General features: G+C 43.5%; 1 protein-coding gene across 3 annotated transcripts in view; it reads left to right on the forward strand.

The window, feature by feature from the left end:
• Positions 1–13,455, forward strand: part of EXOC4 (exocyst complex component 4) — a 411,272-nt gene that overhangs the window by 184,019 nt on the left and 213,798 nt on the right. For all 3 annotated transcript variants that reach the window (XM_065856603.2, XM_071803542.1, XM_071803543.1), the window contains exon 10: positions 8,995–9,091. In XM_065856603.2, the coding sequence (XP_065712675.1) occupies positions 8,995–9,091 (97 nt within the window). The remainder of the gene's footprint in view (positions 1–8,994; positions 9,092–13,455) is intronic.

The following is a 13,455-nucleotide window of genomic DNA, read 5'->3' on the forward strand; positions in this document are numbered from 1 at the left end:
AGACATCCCAGGCCAGGCTGGATGGGGCTCTGAGCAACCTGAGCTGGTGAAGATGTCCCTGCCCATGGCAGGGGTGGAACTGGGGGAGCTCTGAAGGTCCCTTCAACCCAAACTTTCTGTGATTCTATGATATTTTGGAAGCTCTGAACTCCTGTGTCCCCTGGTGAGGCGCAGAATGACCTTACAACCCTTGAGGTTATAAGGAAGGTATGTATTTATTTACGACGCCGGATACCCGGGGAATCATTTCACCTAATACGTGTGTAAAATTACAGTAGCTGTGAGCTTGGTTAAATGCAGTAAAGTGCTACATATTCATGAATAAGTTTTAGGAACGCCTATACATATTCATAACCTGTCCCCGAGAAGGTGGTTCTTATTACAATGAGTTCCGGGAGACCATTTCCATAGTTTCCACCTTCGGCTCCTCCTCGTTGCAGCTGCGCAGTGGTCGTGAACCTGGGTCCTCTTTCTCTGTACACGGTCACCTTTGGTCCAGTGTGATGAGTTGGTTGGGTCTCAGACCACTGAGTTGGTTAGAAGTGGCGTGTCTCCTGTCCTGTGCCCAAGTTTCTGTAATCTAGTGCACCCAAGGATGCACCAAGGATGCACCCAAGGATTATTATTTTTGCAAGGCATCAGTGATGTCCTGTTTCTCGTACAATAAGTTACACAGAGCTAAGCAAGGCTGGGCAATAGTGATGTGGGTTAAAGGGTTAGCTCTCTAAGCATCTTTAGTCATGTGGAGTAGGGTTAGTTCTTCAAGTGTTAGTTCTTTAAGTCTTAATTAGTTAATTGTCAATTCCCTGTATCACTGGCACAACATCCCTGTTGCTCCATGAGTCTAAGAGAACCAACAAGGAGCCCTGGCTGGATTTCTGTGTTCGTGTGCTTTTTCCAGTGCAAGCTTGTTAGGTTGGAAAGCTGCTCCCCAACCCATGTTGAGGAGCATCACCCCAAATGCTGATCCTGCGAGAAGTACTGAGGTTTGTTTTTCACTTAAGGAAATATTACAGAGATGAAGCGGGATGTACTTTATAACCTTAAAGGTCAGCTTCCTTAGTTGTTTGTATTTTCCTTCAGTGACAAGTGATGGACAGACTGGAAGCCGGGAACACTCCCCTGCCCCTTGGGGCAGTTCATCATCTCGCAGAGCCCTCGCCCCCAGGACTGACAGCCAGTATTTTACAAGCAGTTAGCCACCTAATTCCCATTGATTTTTGGGTCTCTTGTAGCGCCAATGTCATCATCCTTGTGATTTCTGTTGATTTTTTAAGAGAACCTAGGGGTGCCGATGTGTTTTTAAACATCACTCTCTTACTCCTGATGGTCTGATCTATAAATTCACAGCTGCCACGATTAAAAAAAAATAGGAGTGTGTGATTGAGAAGCAAACAAGAAATGCAATCTTTCCTCTGTCAGAAACCTTTGCTAAATTGCTTCTGCCCTCAAGTGAGGAAGTAATCAAGTGTTGGCCAGAGCTTATTCTTGTCTATTTTGATAACACGTGGGGTTTTTCTGTGTGTGTCTGATGCATCTCACCCCTCTCCCTCCTCTTGAGAGAAGCAATAGGAGCCCCATGCACCATCTCAATGGGTCACTGCCTGAAAGAACAGCCATGGGGTGACCTCTCCGCTGCAGTTTGTGGGTGAAGAGGATGGAGGGGACATCCTTGCGATGTAGGAGCGGACAGAACATCCAAAGTAATCCTCCAGATGCCACCAGAAGATGAGATCTCTTGTCTAGTCGGTGGAATCCTGATGCGGTGGGTGTTTGAAGGGCTTTCTAAAAGAATTTGTTGCATCCACAACAGGGGAGATTCAGGCCAGGTATGAGGAAGAAGTTCTTTATGGTGAAGGTGGTGAGAGCCTGGCCCACGTTGGCCGGAGAGGTGGTGGATGAACCATCCCTGTAGACATCCCAGGCCAGGCTGGACGGGGCTCTGAGCAACCTGAGCTGGTGAAGATGTCCCTGCTCATGGCAGGGGGGGCACTGGGGGAGCTTTGAAGGTCCTTTCAACCCAAACCATTCTATAGTTTGATGATTTTACAAAAACCAGTGCCAGCACTGCAGATTGCTGAGCCCGTGATTGAATCCTGCACCGCACCACGTGGATCTACTAAAGCAGGTATCTTGGAGCAGTTGGGAAAATGGCCCGAATTCAATTAAGTTTGATTTAAGACACACAAAAGGATTTGAGAGGAGATCAATTATGTGTGTTTTCTTATAAGAAGAACTTAAATGTGCACATTGATGCATTGAATCACTGCCGTGCCTCAGTGTGTTCCAAACAGAACTTGATGCTCGTGTTATGCTTGGCTTTGTTGAAGGGGGTGCAGTTGTAAGACGATAGAGTCCTAATGTACAGAAATATGAAAAAGCAGGAGACTGTCAGTATATTACCTCCTAGTTATTGTTCTGTAGCGGCACAGATCAATCACTCCTGTTGAGCTCCTTGTTGTAGTAACCTGCTTTGTCCTCTTTGGGCAGCTTTTGCTTTCTTCCCTTTCATGTAAATGAAAGTTTGGTTTTCCACACCTTGAAGACAATAGACAGGTAATAACTACATGTTGTTGATCTCCACATAGTCAAGAATTTTTGGGAAGGACCGTAACATCTAAACTACTTCATTCTCTGAGTCGAGGAGCTGACATTGATTTCCAAGCTGTGTTGATTGCTTGATTGTTGTGGTTTCAAAGCCTGGTTCTTTATTCTTTTTGCGGTTGCATAGATTAACATGAAGTGGCTCACTAGAAAAGGCACTTTGATCACAGAGAGGTGCTGAAGAATCATTCGCTATGTGCTGGAACCCGTTCAGCTGGAAGGTTTTGCCATCATGGAGAGATTAATGAAGTTATCCTGTGCTAATGTGGGGGGGGGGGGAAACAAACAGGTTTGCCCACAATCCTCACAGTTTTCAGGTTCTTGTTTTGAGACCACGTTAATAATTATTGCATGTTTTGGAAAGGGATTTACTTATTAACCAGTTATCTTTGTGTCTGATTTTTATTTTGGATGTGATAAGATTTAAAGTGTATCTGGGCTGAGGATGAAATGTGTTAAGACAGATATAGCTCCTAAACAATTAGGTGATGTGTTATGGTGCTCTGAAGTGACAACGTAACTCCCACCTTTTAAAAATACTCCTCTTAGAGACAGGGAAAGCTTTGCTTGCACTGTTATTAAAAAAGAAATGAATTTATTACTCATTATGATTATTAAAGGTGTGAGGAGCCTCTTAGAAGATGCTGAGCTACCTTGGTTTGGGCTGGAAAGGACCTTCAAGGGTTGGATTAGGTGACCTGTGAAGATCCCTTCCAACCCCAATTTTCTGTGATTTTATGATTCTCCGATGTTTTCATATCCTTCAAGGGACAGATGAAGAGAAGGGAGTAGTGTGTGATTCCTCTTTAAATGTGATGTTGAAGAGTAAAAACTTCCATATAAATCTTGGAGCTTTATGGAGAAAATCGTTTCAATAAAAACAAAGAAACAAAAACGAAAAAACCCCCAAACAAATCAAAATTAAACAAACCCTCCTAGAATAAGGAAATACAAACACTGTTATCCTCTCTGCTCTTTTGTGGTTTTCTTTGTGGGGTGTTTCTGTGTTTTCTTTTTCAATTTAGTGATAGCGGAGTTATTAATATCTCGAGAAATGAGAAAATCACAGGATATCTCAGTGTGATCTTTCAATACAAAGTAGGATCAAGCTATTTCTGCAGACCTGGCACTCTACGGTTACAGATGGTAACCAGCATTGCACTAATTATCAAATTACGGATCAGGAATCTCCTTGCAGTGTGTTCCAGGATTTTGCCTTTAAATGAAGAGCCACAATTTGTGGGATGGGATTTATCCAACCAGCTTCATCTTCGGTACTGTTTCAGTACACAGAATAAATATAGTTATACCAAAACGTGTAATTCGTTCATGAAGCACTCTGAGATGCTTTCTGAAGAATGTGAATCCGTTATGTCCTTCAGGATGTTTCCCATACTGAATAAATGAGCAAAGTCCAGGTGGACCTCAAATTGCGGTGAGCAACGTTGAACTTGAATAACAGGTGGCCAAGAAGGCCAGTGGTGTCCTGTCCCCTATCCAAACCAGTGTGGTCAGCAGGACAAGGGCAGTGATCCTTCCCCTGTGCTCTGCATTGGGGAGGCCACACCTGGAGTATTGTGTTCAGTTCTGGGCCCCTCAGCTCAGGAAAGAGATTGAAGTGCTGGAGCGGGTCCAGAGAAGAGCAACAAGACTGGGGAAGGGACTGGAACACAAGCCCTATGGGAAGAGGCCAAGGGAGCTGGACTTGTTGAGTCTGGAGCAGAGGAGGCTTAGAGGTGAGCTCAGCACTCTCTAGAACGACCTGAAGGGCAGTTCTAGCCAGGGGGGATTGGGCTCTTCTCCCAGGCAGTCAGCAATAGGACAAGGGGGCATGGGCTTCGACTCTGCCAGGGGAAATTGAGGCTGGAGATTAGAAAGCAATTCTGTGCAGAGAGAGTGGTCAGCATTGGAATGGCTGCCCAGGGAAGTGCTGGACTCACCGGCCCTGGAGGTTTGTAAACTGAGATTGGCCATGGCACTTAGTGCCATGATCTGGTAATGGACTGGAGTTGGACCAAGGGTTGGACTTGATGATCTCTGAGGTCTTTTCCAACCCAGTCCATTCTGTGATTCTGTGAACTTCATGGTGTGAATTTTGGGGTTGTCCCGTGGAGGGACAGGAGTTGGACTCAATGATCCTTATCTTCTTGGAATATTAGGCAGTATGGAAATCTTGCAGCATTCCGAATGTTTGTTCAGACTTTAAAATGAGTGCAGAGATTCTGGCTTTCTTGGTAATCTAATGCTTTTTCATATCGAAGTGTGACCTTATCGGCTTAATTTCAGACCCATTCGGCTGCGTTCCTAATGGCCCCGTCCCCAGCTCACAGCAACGTCCAGACGGGCACAGCGTGCAGGTGTCATTAACCGCGTGACAAATATCACTTCACCCTCAAGTTTTCTTCTTTTTCGGTCTCATAATTTATTACCAGAGGGATTAAGTCACTAAGCTGCTGCTCTTAAGAAGAAACCGCTGCAACAATTGTACTTTGACAGCTGTGAAAGTTTGATGTCCACGTAGTATTATGGCTGTTAGATTTTTCTTGCTATACACTAAAACAAAAAAACCCAAACCCTGCAACCCAAATAAAAGATTCGGTAGTGTGGCATCACTGAAGTGATGATACGGACTCGGTCCAGATGTGATTGGAGTCCTGTGTACATCGGGATGTCGTACACGGTTGGTTACTCCCGTAGTTGGTGCTTATGGGGCTGTCACGGTGGTAAAGTTGAGCACTTAGAGTTGAAAATCTTCAGCGCTCACTGGGAATCAGGCATTACAGCTCCTTTACCCTAATAACACGGTTAGTTTTCATCCTTGGAGTCTGTTCATGTGCATCTGAGAGGGGATCTCATCAATGGTTATAAATATCTCCAGGGTGGGTGTCAGAGGATGGACCAGACTCTGTTCAGTGGTGCCCAGCGACAGGATGAGGGGCAACGGGCACAGACTGAAGCACAGGAGGGTCCATCTGAACATGAGTAGAAACTTCTTTCGTTTGAGGTGCCAGAGCCTGGCCCAGGCTGCCCAGAGAGGTTGTGGAGTCTCCTTCTCTGAGACATTGAAACCACCTGGACACCTTCCTGTGTGATCTGCTCTGGTGACCCTGCGTTAGCAGGTGGTTTGGACTGGGTGATCTCCAGAGGTCAAAGTAAATCCACATTTCAGGCCTCCGTGTAGGTCTTGGGTATCATAAGCTCTCTCTTGCTCCAGTTTGGGCAATCGTAACAAAATTACTGGCTTGTAAATGGCAGCATTTGCTTGTTTGTGCTTAATTGGGGGTCTGCAGAGATACGACGGCAGCGTTGGGAGAGGCGAAGGCAAGAGCTGGTAGTAGCAAGAACTATTGCATTGGTGGGTTGTTCTTGGTGTCTACAAGGCATCATCAGGAGTGAGATTTACATCTCAGTATATTTTTCAAGGTAAAATATTTAAATGCAAACAAAATTACTCTTCCTCATAGCTTACACCTACATGCAGAGCATTCATTATTATTAATCGAAAGCTAAGAGTGGAAAAGATGGAAGAAAAAAGCACATTTTTCTCTCAATGCTGGTGTTCTGTTCTTCTCAAATCTCGCATAATATGGCCAAGCAGATAAGACAGATTGTTTTATTCCTTGCTGCGGAGTTCATCCCACTCAATAATATTGATTAGCGCAGGGTGACTTGCTGTAACAAGAATAACACCCCTTTCTTAATTTGAGCCTGTATTTCCTAGTTCATGCCTCAGTCGTTCGTGCTTGGATGGATTCTTCAATAAGTCAGCTAAGAAACAGACCCCACTGGAAATTGCAGGGTCTGACATCAATAGGGGAAATGAATAATGGCATTTTCCTCGAAGCTGCGCCTCTTTTTTTCCACATTTAAGCCGTCACATTGTACAAGTGAACTTTTTAAAATGCAAAATTCAATTCCTGAACTGCGTCTCCCTTTTGGGGACATTCTTCTTGTTTTGAGGCAGGCGGATATCAGGGTCAAAAACTGGAATGATCCGCTGGGGGTGTTTTGATTTCAAGTACGTTGTCATTTTCCTGCCTGTAAAGCTATCGTAATAATGTGATTAGGTTCTGTATTTATTATTATTCAATCATTAGAGTTCATGTGCAGAATGAAAAGGACTTGATCACATTTGGGATATATGGCTTTATCCAAGTTTCTATTTGTGGTTATTTGAGGATTTTAGCCCAAAATGACACTTGATAGGGTTATTTGTCAGATGACACCAGCAAGATGATGGTGTGTGCTTTGTAACAAGGGAGTATGACCAAACTACAGGGGATTATGTGCTGAATTAATGCCAATTTCAGATATTTTTTTTTCTGTCGTTTGCTTGTGTCTGAGGCATCTGGGCTGTTCTAAAACCGTTTTCTTTTGCAGGGGTAACAAATGGGCTTTGTTGCATCAGGGAACACAAGGTTTTACACTGAGATTTGCCATACTCCCTTTTTTCTTTCTCAATGTCCTAATTTAAAGTATTTTGTTTTAGGGGCAGCCTATGGAAGTAGCTGTGGTCCAGATGTAATGGCCTGTGCAAGTCACAGTTTTCATGCCAAAGTCCTTCAGTGTGAACCTGGGGTGTATCAATAACGTACTCTGAGCTTGTGTTTCACTGCCAAGGACTCTGCCACACTCAACGAGTTTATTTTTCACGTAGCCAAGAGCCCGTTTTGATGTGACAGAGACATTATAAGACTCTGTGTGGGACGTGGACTCCTGAGAGACTCAGTAGTGTTAAATGTAATACATAATTTAAAATGTCATGTCACCGGCAGTCAAAACCAAGCTACCTTGCAAGGTATTGAAGTGCTGCTCCTAACGCATAATGCACTTCAGGATGCATCATCTCCACATGGCCAAGACCACGGGTGTTTATTAGAATCACAGAATGTGCTGCATTGGAAAAGGCTCATGGAGTCCAACTCCTGTCCCTGCACAGGACATCCCACAGTTCACACTGTGTGTCTGAGGACATTGTCCAGTCTCTTCTTGGATACTGACAGGTTGGGGCTGTGACACCTCCCTGGGAGCCTGTTCAGTGTCCAGCACCTCTGGGTGAAGAACCTTTTCCTCATGTCCAACTGACCCCCCCTGGCACATCTTCTGCCATTCCCTGGGTTCTGTCACTGGTCACTAAAGAGAAGAGCTCAGCCCTGCCCCTCCTGCTCCCCTTGTGATGAAGCTGCAGCCCCATGAGCTCTGCCCTCAGTCTCCTCTTCTCCAGGCTGAACAAACCCAGTGACTCCAGCTGCTCCTTATACGGCTTCCAAACCCTTCACTGACTTCGTAGCCTCTTCCAGACACTCTCCAGTATCTTCATCTCCTTTTTCTCCTGTGTCCCCAGCCCTGCACACAGTGAATGCTCCAGGTGAGGCCGCCCCAGCGCAGAGCAGAGTGGGACAATCCCCTCCCTGCCTGGCCTATTATACAATGTGAAGGCCGTTGTTTGTGGTTTTGAGAAGGGATAATTGAAGTGTGTGCTCATGTGCAAATTAAGAGCTCTTTGCTTGGCTTTGTGCTCCAGATTGTTCAGCTGGAGAACAGGAGCTGAGGGGAGACCTTCTGATCTCTGAACTGCCTGAAAGGAGCTTGGAGCCAGGGGGGTCGGGCTCTGCTCCCCAGGAACAAGCGCCAGGAGCAGAGGAAACGGCCTCAAGTTGCGCCAGGGGAGGTTGAGGTTGGATGTGGGGAACAATTTCTTCCCCAAAGGGCTGTGGGGCATTGGAACAGGCTGCCCAGGGCAGTGCTGGAGTCACCATCCCTGGAGGGTTGAACAGACGGAGGTGAGGTTCTCAGGGACATGGGGTAGTGACGGTATTGGGTTATTGTTTGGACTCGATGATACTGAGGGTTTCTTCCAACCAAAATAATTCTATGATTCTGTTAAAGCTGCTAAAGTCACGTAAACTTGAGGCTGGAGGTCCCTGTATTGCAGCAGTGTGATGCTTTGAAGAACCATGGGTTTCAAGTCTCTTAATGTTGTCTGCTCATCTCTGATCTGTGTGATGGGGATCGTGTCAGCAGCTCCGGTCCAGCATGTTCGGCTTCAGCCCAACTGGGAAATTAGACTGGGAAACTCTTCTGCAATTGAAACTGTGTCCTGTGCTGTAGGAGACCTGCACTTCCCAGTCTTTCTGCGATAATGTTGTTACCTATGGAAAGAGGAGCCTAAAATAATGTAGAAATTATGTGTATTGTTCCTATTGCATTAGGAGTGATTTCTCTGAGCACAAAGAGGATTGTAAAGAGCGTATCTGCACGTTAATTACTGATCTTTCACCGGGAATGAAGTATTTACAGACAGGCCTGAATGCTTAATTATCACTTACTATCTAAAATTCAAGGGGTGTTCAGGTTCTGTTAGAAAACTTGTTTCATGTTATTTTCCAGGAGGACCGGATGATAACTTAATTGAAGGTGGCGGATCCAAGTTTGTGTGCAAACCGGGAGCCAGGAACATCACCATCATCTTCCATCCCCTCCTCAGGTAAGACTTTCTACCTGTTTCTACTGTTGTGTGTGACAACATTGCTACTTCTGCGGTAACATCCCACAGCAGTGTGCTTGCTGTAAAGTTGTTGATGTGCACACATGTCAAAATTTACCACTAGTTGAGCTTGTTGCTGATGCTATTTAATCTTTTTTCATAATTAACTGGTGTACCAAGTGGGATTGCTTGCCATGGTGACCCCTTTTCATTGAACAGTGTCATTTATTATTGACCCAAGCTGGGAAAAGTTTCGTCGCAGCCTGTCATGATGTTTTTATCGCTGACTGTCCATTATGCTTATTAAAAAGTCAGAAGGATACTTTATGAACTGCAAGGTAAGTTCGTTCTTTGATAAAACAAGTATGGTCTGCGGGCTGCAAATTAAACGCCTGATCTGAAGTACTGTGCCAATTACTGATATCTTAGAAATTCACAGCTCGTCGAGAACTGCTGGAACTTGAACCAGAGCAAGTCTATAATAAGCCTCTCCTCACCAAGTCGCTCACCTCTGATACTTTAATTTTGCTCCTTTAACTTTGCAGTCTTGTGGTTCATCTTCTTAGTTTTGCTGGAATTAAATAATACGATGTTTTTCTCGGTTTGTGTCAATCTCCCACCTCTGTTTTTTCCGTGCAGGGTTTTTTTTCATCGTCAGACGTGTCCTTTTCTGTTATTCAGTGCCAGCACCTTTAGAAAGCATTTCCCTCTTTGGCTCTGTTTGTATTAATCACTATCATGAGTCACTTAGGCAACAGGGCATGTTCTGCTGGTGCTAAAAACAAGCAATAATAAAATAGTAATAAAAAGTAATTGGAATCTGATCCCCAGATGCAGGAATATTCTGACTGGTGTCTCGGTAGCTGAGAACTGTGGGCATTTGTGACTCCTCCTTAAAAATGCAGAGGAAAAATGTGTGAATTCCTCCAAATTTAAATGAAATGACACGAGATATTGGAATAATCTTGAGAACAGCACCTGCTGTGAGGACATTTTAAAATGTGTTACGTTTTTTCAGCTCTTTCCTTGAAGAAAGGGTTGTGTATATTGTACACTCATCATTTCGTGCTAGATGCCCGTAATTAAATGGATCATTTCATAGGCACATTTCGGTTCAACCTCTCTCTCTTTTAAAATGGAAGAAATGTACTAAAAAGAAATTTGCTAGAGCAGAATTGATAGTTTTTGGGCATTTTATTATAAGAAAAGCTGGACACTGCTTAAGATGCAATGACCACTATGACATGGACTTCAGTCTGTTCACCTTCAATGAATTTCCAGGCTTTTTTCAAGCACAGAGAAGGGTGGCGATGCTCTTATTTCTATTGATGAGGCACTTCATATTGATTTAGAAACCGGTGAAAATACTTCTTTCTTTCTTTGCCTTCCTGCTTAATTTCTCCCCCCTTTTTGCCACCCAAGTCAAACACGAGTGCTCTGCTTTAAATAGCACTTGTCACAAACACTTCACTTTCATTACCAGCTTGCAAGATAGGCAGGCGAAATAATTTCCTTCAGAAAAAATAATTGCGTCAAGATTAAGGTATCTGCGTACAATATATTTTTCATGCCAACCATCTGCAACATCTTCACTTCCTGGCTTCAAGTAGTTCAGCAATAACTGCTTGAAGAAAAGGAAAGTACTCAGTGCCCCGGCTTTCCCTTTTCTCACAGGGGGAGTTTGGGTGTAGGTGAAGGATTTAGAAACTATTTTAGTGTGATTTTTACCTGCTGTAATGGTTAACAAACTAAATGTGTGAGTCCTTGGTATCTTAGATTTAACTCATCCTCAACTTTATCACTCTGCATGATGCAGCGTAGCGGGGTTGACCATAAGATTTGATTTCTTTTACTGATAATAATTCCATACAGGGAATTCTGTTCCTCACGGGAGTCAATGGCAAACTCCTGTGAAAATTGGCTGTATCATGATGACTGTGACTATAAAATGCTGAATATGGATTTGCTAAAATGTTGATGTTTGCAATAATTTCTAGCACATCATACTCTGTGTGCGTTCCTCGTTGACTGTATCTTTGTCACCCTTTTCTAGATGTTGTTGTATGAAGTATCAGGCTCTCGAAGGGTGAAGTTTTCACTTGCTTAACTTTTCATTTGTTCTCAAGGTTCTTTATGACCTTCCTAAATCATCTTTCATCTGTGCCACTGGTACAGGCTTAAAATGAATCTGTTTTGAATTCAGAATGATCAATATTTTATTTAGAAGGGTGCTTGTCTGTTTTCTTTTATCAAGTTCACATAAATATGTCGACAGAAAAGTTGCAACACGGTATGGGCCAGCTCATTTTATTATGAAGTTGAGCGCTCCTAAAAATATTAAGCTAACTGGACCACTGAGAGACCAGACATTGGTGTGATGATTTAAAGCCTGAGCATCGCACTAAGTGATGGCTTTGAAATATAATTCAGCACAGTGATGTTTGCTGGACACTTGTAACTGGAGCATTCATATTCATCAGGCTGAATTTCTCTCTCTTGTAGTAATGATCTGAAAAGTGTTACTGTTTATCACATTAGAGTTGCACAATCGTAATATTAAGCTCATTGGTTTTAATAGCCTTTTTTTTTTGATCTTTTTTAATTTACAAATTGAGGCTAAGCTTGGTTGCTGATCCTTTTGAAGAACACGGTCAGGAGGCTTCCAGGAGCTGTAAATTAACCATCATATCTCTAAAAACCTAAGTTTGTTTAGAGAAACTCTCAACTTAAAACCATGAAGAATACAAGGGCAAATACATAGCAATGATTTTCAAAGTCTTCCTTTGAATTCATTTAGAGCAACGAGCCAGAGTTGGGAAGCGAGATGTTACATCGTTGGGAATGCAGGTCCCTCATTTCCATTAGGACAACTGAGATGCTCCAAGCCCCAGATTAATTACCAGGACTTAATGACACCACCACACACGTAATAAATGAATAGTGAATTCTTGGAAGACAAGCAGAGATGATGCCTGGGAATAGATTTTGCTAACTACATATGAAAACTAATTGCAGTGCCAAATTGAAGAGCAATACACATCTGATTTTCCTTAATTACATATTGCGGGAGGTGTCAAAGTATAGAAGTTTCCCAAAGAGTCCAGTTGCTTTCTTCACCCTTGGCTGCTCACCAGCATCTGCTCGCATTGGGAAAGCACTGGTGTTACTGGTTTATGGACTCACATCTCCTGTTGGAGGAAGGAAACGTGCGGGGTTAATACCGAATCTCTTACGCTGTGGAATATCGAACAGCCTGAGTGATGTCTGTTGTAACATTTGTTCCGTGGGGGGTTTTTTTTTTTGGTTGTTTATTTGTTTCAGCTGGCATTTGAAAGGCACTTGGCTCTTCAGGGTAATAATCACTTTACATATGCTTTATAGAGTATGTTTATTACCAGACAATTGAAGAGCAGATGTCTGCAGTCTTGAGGCTTTAAGGGGGAGGGACCGGAGATGCAGGGATGATGGCGTTTGGAATCGTGAAAGCATCGCTGACGCTAACCGGGTTGAACATGGTTTGGATATCGGGTATTAAAGCCGCGAGGGCATCCATTTATTAATATCAGCCACACTTCATTAAGATCAAGCAGCAATTAAAAGGCTTGTAGGATGGAAGAGAAAGCAAAGCGTTCATTGATTCGGAAGAACAAGTCGCTTCTAAGCAGGGTTGTGTCCTTGCGAGGAAGTGATCGGGAGAGGCTGAATTAACTTGGCAGGTTCTGCCGCTCGATCGCGTCTCTCTTGGGGGATCCCCCTTGTATCGGGTGGGAAGAACAACGTGTCCGGGATGTTCTACACGATGCCTTTGGTTTCGAAGTCTGAGAGCAAGAAAATGAATAAAAAACAAAGTGGCATTGTATTAGAGCACCAAAAAATCAAAAAACTATTTGACACTGCTCGTTTGGGGTGCAAAGACTAAATTTTAGGCACAGCAAAGTTTACTTGTTGTTGGTATTTGGGATTGATCAGAGGTGAGGGGGGAAGAGCAGGTAATAATTTGACATTTTAATTTAACAGTTAAATGATAACATTCATTTGTACTGGTCTCCATCATTTAAAGCAGAAGGCTTTTCACTTGATAGCATTTTTGGAATTTCCCGTTTCTTCCCGTTATGTTCATGCTAATGAAAGAGTGATTGCTCTTTTCGTAAATGAAATAACTGCTTTAGGGAATAATGGAGGAGGACAGTCAGTTACTTTTGCTGCCTATTGATATCTGTGTGCTCTTCACCAACTGCAATCAGCTCTGAACTGCTCAAGGTCCATTTTCAACCTGTCCCTGGGAGGGAGGTGCCCAACATATAGAATATGTACATACACGCAGGTACGTATGTATTAGCAGTGATGTTTTTGCTTTCCACGCT

The sequence above is a fragment of the Patagioenas fasciata genome, chromosome 1 (genome assembly GCF_037038585.1).
Source record: "Patagioenas fasciata isolate bPatFas1 chromosome 1, bPatFas1.hap1, whole genome shotgun sequence".
In the NCBI taxonomy this organism is placed as follows: domain Eukaryota; kingdom Metazoa; phylum Chordata; class Aves; order Columbiformes; family Columbidae; genus Patagioenas; species Patagioenas fasciata.